The sequence below is a fragment of the Etheostoma cragini genome, chromosome 12, assembly GCF_013103735.1.
Source record: "Etheostoma cragini isolate CJK2018 chromosome 12, CSU_Ecrag_1.0, whole genome shotgun sequence".
Taxonomy (NCBI): domain Eukaryota; kingdom Metazoa; phylum Chordata; class Actinopteri; order Perciformes; family Percidae; genus Etheostoma; species Etheostoma cragini.
The window spans coordinates 9,449,598-9,458,175 of record NC_048418.1 but is presented as its reverse complement, the minus strand read 5'-3'; the positions used below and the strand labels follow the sequence as shown (position 1 = coordinate 9,458,175).

At 38.8% G+C, this 8,578-nt stretch overlaps 1 protein-coding gene across 1 annotated transcript in view; it reads right to left on the bottom strand.

Annotated features, from left to right (window-relative positions):
• Positions 1-621: 621 nt before the first annotated feature.
• ak5 (adenylate kinase 5) overlaps positions 622-8,578 on the bottom strand; it is a 62,493-nt gene continuing 54,536 nt past the window's right edge. Inside the window, exons 12-14 of the mRNA XM_034888218.1 lie at positions 2,725-2,841; positions 2,134-2,334; positions 622-1,235 (exon numbers count right to left, since the gene is read on the bottom strand). Of these exons, the coding sequence (XP_034744109.1) occupies positions 1,170-1,235; positions 2,134-2,334; positions 2,725-2,841 (384 nt within the window). The 3' untranslated portion in view covers positions 622-1,169. The remainder of the gene's footprint in view (positions 1,236-2,133; positions 2,335-2,724; positions 2,842-8,578) is intronic.

Below are 8,578 nucleotides of genomic sequence, written 5' to 3'. Positions count from 1 at the left end.
TAGACAACTGAAAATCAAAATAACAGCACTGTAATGTATTCTGGACAGTTATAATTAAAATTGATATTATGATTGTACTTACTATGATAAGCACCATGAACGACCGCTAATTTGTACCTGCTAAAAAGAATAAAAGGCTGTTTGGTTTTTGTGCTTCTGTGGCTGCTTCAAATATGTGGCGTAGAGAGAAGATGTGAAAATGTCTAAGTGCCTGACTTATTTATTTTTAATATGCTCCCAACATGTGACCTTTGGTGGTCATTTCAAACACTCCCCTACGTATCTGCTACTGTAGTTGAAGGTCAAAATGCTGATTTTGGATCCATGATGTAACCAGCTTAAAGGTTGACACAAACAATATGTTTCTGTGCATTTCAAACAGAATGAACAGGAATTGCTTTACAAAAGATACAAAGGTTGAACGTACAAAAGACGAGTGCAACACTAACATTTGCAACAAAACCCGTTATCTCTTGGTTACCTTTTATCTGATTTCAGCACCTTTTTGTTGTGATCTTCTCAACAGCAGATGGCGCTATCAATCAGCTGTGACCATTCCCTGTCTCTCTCCCCCCCCCCCCCCCCCCCCCCCCCCCCCCAAAAAAAAATCAAAACACCATCTTCCATTTAGCAAATGCCCTGGCTTTATTGAATGTTAAATACCAGACTCAAACAAGCACCTGTACGATGAGCTTTGAAACATACAAATGCAATAGTCTTCAATTCTTTTTTTCCTGCTTTTTATTTAATGCACAAAAGGCCTTTAAGCTTGATTGTAATTCTTGCATGCGTGTTACAATATAAAGTATGTTGCTGTGCATGAGAGCATGAGTGCACACTGACATTTCCACTTTCTAGTACGGTCAGAACCCTTTCTCTGCTCCTCTGGGGGACCAGAGTGACTAGAAACACGCTCTCAGTCACAGCAGGAAATGCTATAGTCTCAGTACAGTTATCTGCCTCGGTCTGGCAGTTGGCAGCATATATTGAGGTCAATGTAAGAGACAATGCAAGTGGGTGAAGCAGAATGTGACAACCAGGTGCTTTTGTCAGTGTCAAACTGATTGGTTGAGTGTTTGGGGAGATGCATACCACAGTTCTATGAGCGTATGTCTGGTGCAAGTATGAAGGTATGTGGGTGTGGATGAGTCTCCAGTGAGGGGGAGGAATCAGAAGGTCTCCATTGCCTGGCAGATCTGGCTGAACACTTCATCTGGCGACCTCTCAGCGTCAATCTGCAGATGGAGAAAAACTGGCTGAGACGAGGCCTTTCAAATACCATCAATGTCTCAATATACAGTTGAGGACAACAGTCTGCTTCAGTGCAACCTCTGCAAGCTCACAGCACACTGGTGACCTTAATACCTGCTGTAACATTTAAGCTTACACACACACACACACACACACACACACACACACCTGATGTGGCATTTAAATGTTCAAACAGCTAATTTTTAAGGGACAGTACAGCCCTCGAACAGAAATTAGGTGATTATCTACTGACCATCATGTCAGTGGAGACATCAGACTAGAGGCACCAAACACACAGCAAGTTAACCCCTGTGCTTACATCCAAGCTTTGTATATTCATTTAACTTTATTGTTTTAGATAAATTCTCAAAAAAAGGCAAATTGGCTTTTACATGGTCTTTATGTAGATTTTTCTTATATGTTTTATATACAGATGGGTAACAAATCAAAGGAAAACCTGCCACTGACTGTTTCATATTCATTTGTTTCAAATATTTGTACTGTGTGTCCTAAACTCCATCGCTATGTCCTATATTTTTCTTAACAACCTGAGTATGCAAATAAACTAAAGTAGAAAAGTTCTGCCAGAATGTTGAATACAAAAATACGGGACAGTTGGGGATCTGATCCCAGAGTGCAATTTTTTTCATTAACACTAAGTAACTTCTCTTAAACTTACTTTAAAAGGCGGCTGAAAATGTGTGTTTGAGGTGCCTTTAAATGTGAATATATTTAAGTGGTTATAAGTAAGCTAATTCTCATGTGATTTGCAAACTGTTCCAGCTGTTACCCTGAGTCGAATTACAACCCCTAATCCTTGTAGAGTAAACTGCATTCGACCACGCAGGATAAAAACAAATCACTCTCTTAAAACAACGTTACCGTGTGCAAAAGCTTCTTGCGTTCATAATAAGCTGCCACCGCCTGGCTGTCACTGCAGAAGCTCTCAGCCCTCCTGTGTATGACGTTGTCTCTATCTGAGGCAGGGTGGAGGGCGGAGGTGGATCTTCCACGACACTGCAGACGACTGGACATGGTGTCGGCTGAGCAGTTTAACAGGAGCACTGCACTGGGCTCCCCCATCTGACACACAAGGCACAGGAAGAGGAAAGTCCAGGTGACGGCCGTGAATCTCATGCTACATCTTCAACTACGTCACTGTGCTGTTGTTCCATCAATGTTAGTGAATCTATAGTCTACTATCACCCTGCATCAATGTAAAAGTAAACTTTTTTATTTCAGTTGTTGTTTTTGTAACACGCCATTTCTGTTCGTCGTGTCTCCCCATTTTATACCATTATCTGCCCATTGCTTTACTATGAGTCATATTTAATAAACATGTTTTACTATGAAGTCAGCACTGCATGTCAAACAAGCTTCGAAACGAGCAGTGTCGTTCTCACTGTGAGCTCTTAAGTTTTTGTGAAGACATTATTTAAACTTCGAACATGTCTGTAAGTCTGGTGCTCTGACCTTGGCCTCGTACTCCTCCGCCCGTTTTGCGTCTCTAGGGAAACCGCAGATTACGAGACCTCTCCCTTGCCGAACCGACGCCGCCACTGCATCACACAGCAGCTCCAGCAGTGTGCCCTGCATAATACACACAAGCAGCACAGGCATTCATTACCATACTCTACCAAATGCTTCATACATGAATTAATCAACAATATTGTTCTTCAAAGTGGGGCTCCTCTAGGGTCCCAAAAGCTCGAAGTTCACTGTGTGTCAATTAACAGCAAATTTGTCTGGCAATATGCTTGACTACCTATTAAAAGCAGTGAAACTCCATTTGCTTTTTTTGTTGCTCTTCTGCTAGTTTGCTAACTTGGGTAACACCGCTACAAACACGTCCTTCTTATGCTTGCTGCGCTTGCAGCTTTTTGTAATCAAGCTCAACAGTTAGTTGCATTATGTTGCTTCAAGAGTAGGCCTAGGTCGTGGGTGAAATAATCGTGTCGCACCTTGTTGGTGGAGAATTATTTATCATCCTCCTAGGCCACATCAACCGGGAAAATACGTTAGCTTGGAACTAACGTTACAGAAACACTCGCTAAAGCTGAAATGCTGCACTTCAATAAACTCTGGTAAGTGTGTACGGTACCTTTTGCTGTACTCAGTAGTTGCTGGTGTGGATTATTGTTCTCTAAAGTCTGCTTGTGGTTGTCTTGGTGTCTGCTACCTTTGGACTTGTGCTGTTGAATTTAATTTTTTCTTCTTCTGGCACTTTAATAATGCTTTCATGCTGCTGATTGCTTTGTGACATAACTATGCTTGTTTGTGCTGGTTTCCTATTAAGCCACACTCAGACTGGGGTCACTAGCAGAGGGTTATATTGTACCCTATAATAGCTTTTTCGGGATGTAAATAGAAGTGTTAACACTTTATTTCCCTTTTTATACTTGCTGGAGATGCAATGCTTTTGTTACAACTAGGATATGTATAGCCTAGTCCACACATTTTATATTCAGACAGAAAGAAATCTTCTCACATCAATGGGTTTATGCAACAGCTTTCTACAGTGTAGCTAGCCTACTATTCTTTATACCATAATTAATTATAAGCTGCTAGGCTCTTGTTCTATTGTTAATGCTGCTGGCGCTCAACCCATTAGATGTTTTTCTGCTACATAACTTTTCATAAGAGTATTTTGGGTTGTAATATACTTAAGTTAAAAACAATTTTGTGCATAGCTGTCATGTATGATTTGCTGCATATCATTGTTGGGTTTGAATTTATCCACGTTGAATCTCTAGATACTACTCACAGTTGGTAGTTTATGAAGTACACACTAAATCCGACCCTCGTAAAGTTAATACGTGTTTGTATGATTTGCCCTCCTCCTTATCAGGGTTGACTTGTTAATAGAAACACTTATAAGTCTAATGACAAACAAACTGCACTCCCCGAAATGACCATAACAATTCAAGAACTTTAAGATTCACAAACTTGATCGTCATTATGCAAGCACATCAAAGTTGCAATTTTGAATCAACACATCTTTAAAACAGTTTTTTACTGTTATCAGTTGCATTAGTTTTAGCTATGTGTTTATTCCCTGTATTGTATATAATAAAGCATGTAGGATGTTATTAACTGTGTACACAGCTCTATAGATACAGTTTCACATGAAAAAAAATTAATTCTACTGAGTTGGCTGACTGTTATCAGATTTTAATGCAAAAGGAAATTTATTTTGGCAATTTGGCTTTTATTTGACCGAGTTAACAGCGTTATCAGTTCAGATGGACAGTAAACATTGCTAATTGTTCTGTAGTGGGTACTCTACTAGTCTACTCTAGTTGATGTTTTGGAAATTGATCTGAAAGTTGTTTTTCCAAAACTTTATCATTATCATAACTAGGCATTTTGGATTCTGCTTCAAACCTCTTCACCATAATTATCATTTTATTGCAAAACTAAAATTCTGTGCTGAAGAGAATCACGGTGCTCATGTGAAGTCCTTGACTGTGTTTGCTGGTATGGTGATCTTATCCTTCTAGAGAAAAACTAACCAGTAGGATGAAGAAGGAGTTAATTTATGTTTTGAGGTGACAGAACCTTGTCAACAACTAACTCTACACCCGGGCCTGAGAACCTGAGATGCCAAAAGATGCATCAAATGTGCAGCACCCACAGGAAATCAAGAAATCCACACACATTAATATTTATCAAGCTCAACATAAAATATGCAGCTGAGGGTGAATTTCTCTCTCAATGCCACATTTCCTATGCTCACTTGGATCACAAAAAAAAAAAATCCAGTTTTATTACATGTAGTGAAGTCTTAAAGGGGACAGTTCCCCAAGATAAAAAAACACACAATATACCTCTTGTAGTGCCATATATCAATCTAGATTTTTTTTGGTGTGAGTCAGTTGTCAGTGTTGAAATGTCGGCCTTCTCTCCAATATAATGGAACTGGATGGGACGGCTTGTGAGCCTTTTAAAGCGCCTATTTTCTTTCTACCAAACGGCACCCGCCAACTGTATCACTGTGCAGAAGGATGCGTACGTATAGATGAGAGGCTCATCCTCAGTACAGCTGGAGATATGAACAGCTGAGCTTGGCTCTTTGAGGACCACAAGCCGAGTGCCGTTCCAATTTGTTCAAGAGAAGGAAGACCTCTCTAGAGCCCATGGGCAACTCACACTAACGATCTAGAGGTAAGACAAATATGCATCTTTGATTTTGGGCTGAACTGTCCCTTTTTAAGGCTGGTTTTACTGACACTCTATTATATGTGCAGACTTATAGAGAGCACAAAGTGGTCAGACAGGAAGCTTACGGTCTACAGAGGGATTACAGGTAATAGAGCAAATTTAAATTGCACTTTCTGTGTTGCCAAGCAACAGGACAGTAACATTTTACCCAGTCAAACTCTCACTGTGTCATTACAGATTTTCTGCTCACCGGTGAGCCACACACACAACAGTTTTTTTTTTATCTCACTTTAGGATAAACCATTAACTTTGATATGTGATGTTGTATTTTAGCAGTTTTTGTAATGTACCTGCACTTCAGTAATCCCATTGGGATTGTTATTATCCTCCCTTTTTTAAATCAATGTTTCTGTCCATAACTCAGTTGCAGAACATAAAATTAAGCGTTTGGCGGTGACGATGTTAGTGATCACATGGGACATGACCTCAATGTGCTGCATAAGCTTAGACAGCTGAGCCATGCATGAATGCCTTTGGGTTTCTCCACTTGGATGACAGACTGTTAAAGTAAATCTGCCAGGGCTCCCTCCACTGTCTACAGTTGGTACAAATTGCTGCTGCTGGACTCATTAACAGGACAAAGAGGCATGATCTCTTCACCCCTGGCTCCCTGTTAGATTTGAAATTGATTTTGAAATTGTATTGCTCCCTTTTAGTGATCAAATGACACTGTTCCTGAACACATCTCAGATGAATTGACCCGGTATTTGCCCTCTCGCAGGTCACTCCCAGGTCACGTTTGTGACAAAGGATGATGCACACTATGGAACTCTCTGCCAACTGAACTCAGACACACTATGTCTCTTGCTTCTTTTAATATTTCTCAATTTTTGTGGAAGCTTTTGTCAATGTTTAATAAATGCTTTTATTTATACTGTTTTTATTTGATGTTCATTTTATTTTTTTTCTTCCTCTTTTTTCCTTTGCCCTTATACTCATTTCAATTGCTTTCTCTGGTTGTATTTCCTTTTTGTAAAGCACTTTGTAACATTGTTAAGACAAGTGCAATATAAATCAAGTTTTTATAATTCTCCACAAGCACACGGCAAATTTATATACTGAAATATAACTGAATTGCAAATCAGCTCCTTGTTGCAGATCTTTTTACTCTTGAATATTTCTTCAACATTACGTTTTCTTATCTCATCTTTTTGTCTTTTCTCTCTGAGGCGGTGGCTTTTTCTGACAACCAGACAGTCCAACGGCTGCTGCAGGTTGTGTCATTGCGTGCTGATCTGGAAGTATCTGCCAGCTGCCAGCTTTAATTTTCTTTTTGTCCCAGCACACCATGCTTACAAAAAATACTCAGACTAAACGGACACTGCGTCACATTTTTTTCTGTCCAGACTGCAGTTCAATGGATCGCACTTGGTGTTGATAGACGCAGGCTCGTAACTTTGAGATTGCTTGAGATCAGAAAAAGTGCACAGAAAAATGAGTGACAACCATTGTTTAAGTGGCTATGCAAAGGAATTAAATCATCTGACTTTTATTCATCAGCGCTGCTGACCAATAAAAAGCAATATTGACGGATCTGGGATCTGTGTTTTTTATTTTCACGATAAAATAGGGGAGTAAGAAATCCAGCAGAAACCTCCATTGAAGAAGGAAATACATCATAACTTCTCTTGCAACAGTTCATTTTTTTTGGCTCTTTAGGCCTTGTAGCAGCAATATGCTGGCATCAGCAGGTTGTTTGCTTGTAGCAGTTGGTTCTGGAAGTGTCCTATAGCATGGCTTGCGGCAGTTTTTAAAATGAAACTGTGTCCTTTTAGGCCCGAAATATCAGCTTGCGGACGTATTAATTGATCAAACCCCTGCAAATATACATAACAGGATTATGGACATGCTATTGCAGTAAAACATCCTAATTATATTATATGCACTGCAGTTAACATCCATTGTTCGTGTCACTAATGTGACATCAGTATTTGTTGGCAGCTATGATGATCTTATTTAACCGAAATATATGTATTTTCCTGTTATTTCACAATTTGAAAAACCAATGTATATTACTGTTGAGTAAATGAAAGCCAAATTAACAAAATTGGTTAAAAAAATTGATTCACTGCTGGTTTTGGTGTATGGGATTTATTGACAATAAGAAATGACTTACTCTTGAGGTAATGATATTTATATATATATATATATATATATATATATATATATATATATATATATATATATATATATATATATATATATATATATATACTATAAAAAATGTCAGCACTAGTCAACAGTTGGTTTTCTCGGTAACCAACAGTTTTTGAATGCTGTGGTTACTTCATGAGCACTGATCAATAAATCCTCCCTGGATAGATAAATGGCTAAATTATTATGGCTTTTGTGAGCTTTAATAAACTGGTGAGAGGCATGAATGGACACGGCACAATACATGTCATTTAGGCTGATTGCCGTTTGTGTGCTGTTTACAAATCCGCTCTTGAACTCTGTGTCAGGCGGGTTGTGTTGTGATTTAAAATGCCTTTGCAAAGACTGTACAGTTAATTAAAAAGCTCCCTGATAACCACCGGTACAGTATTTTAGTTTTACTGAGGATTAATAATTACCAGCCGCAAAATGCATCACTGTTCAAAATCCCTGCAGTCCTGATGTGGATGCTAAAAATGAGGCCAGGGAGCTAAAGATTTCTCATCTCTATACCTGCCACAGTGCATATATTATTTATAATGGGTTTTTAAGTTATTAATATGTCAATAGAAGGTGGGTGGTGAAGAATTTGCCTGTGGACAAAGATATACTACTGCTAAACCATACGACCCTTGTTAGGGGGTGGCTTGTGATTTAATTTAATATTATTACAAATATTAAAATGTGTGTGTACAGAGTGGCTTGACTGACATCTCCCTCACTCTCCTGTTGGTTTTGCCACCTTACACCTTGTTTATACAGTGCATGCTGTAACTTAATTGATCCGATATCAGAAAATATGGACAGAAACCTTCTTAACATCTGCAACACATTAGGGGCTCCAAATAACTATTTTCACTATTTAATAGCAGATTATTTTTTTCCATCATCATTTGATCCATGAGATGTCCGAAAATTTTGAAAAAGGCCTATTTCAACTTTTATAAACCTC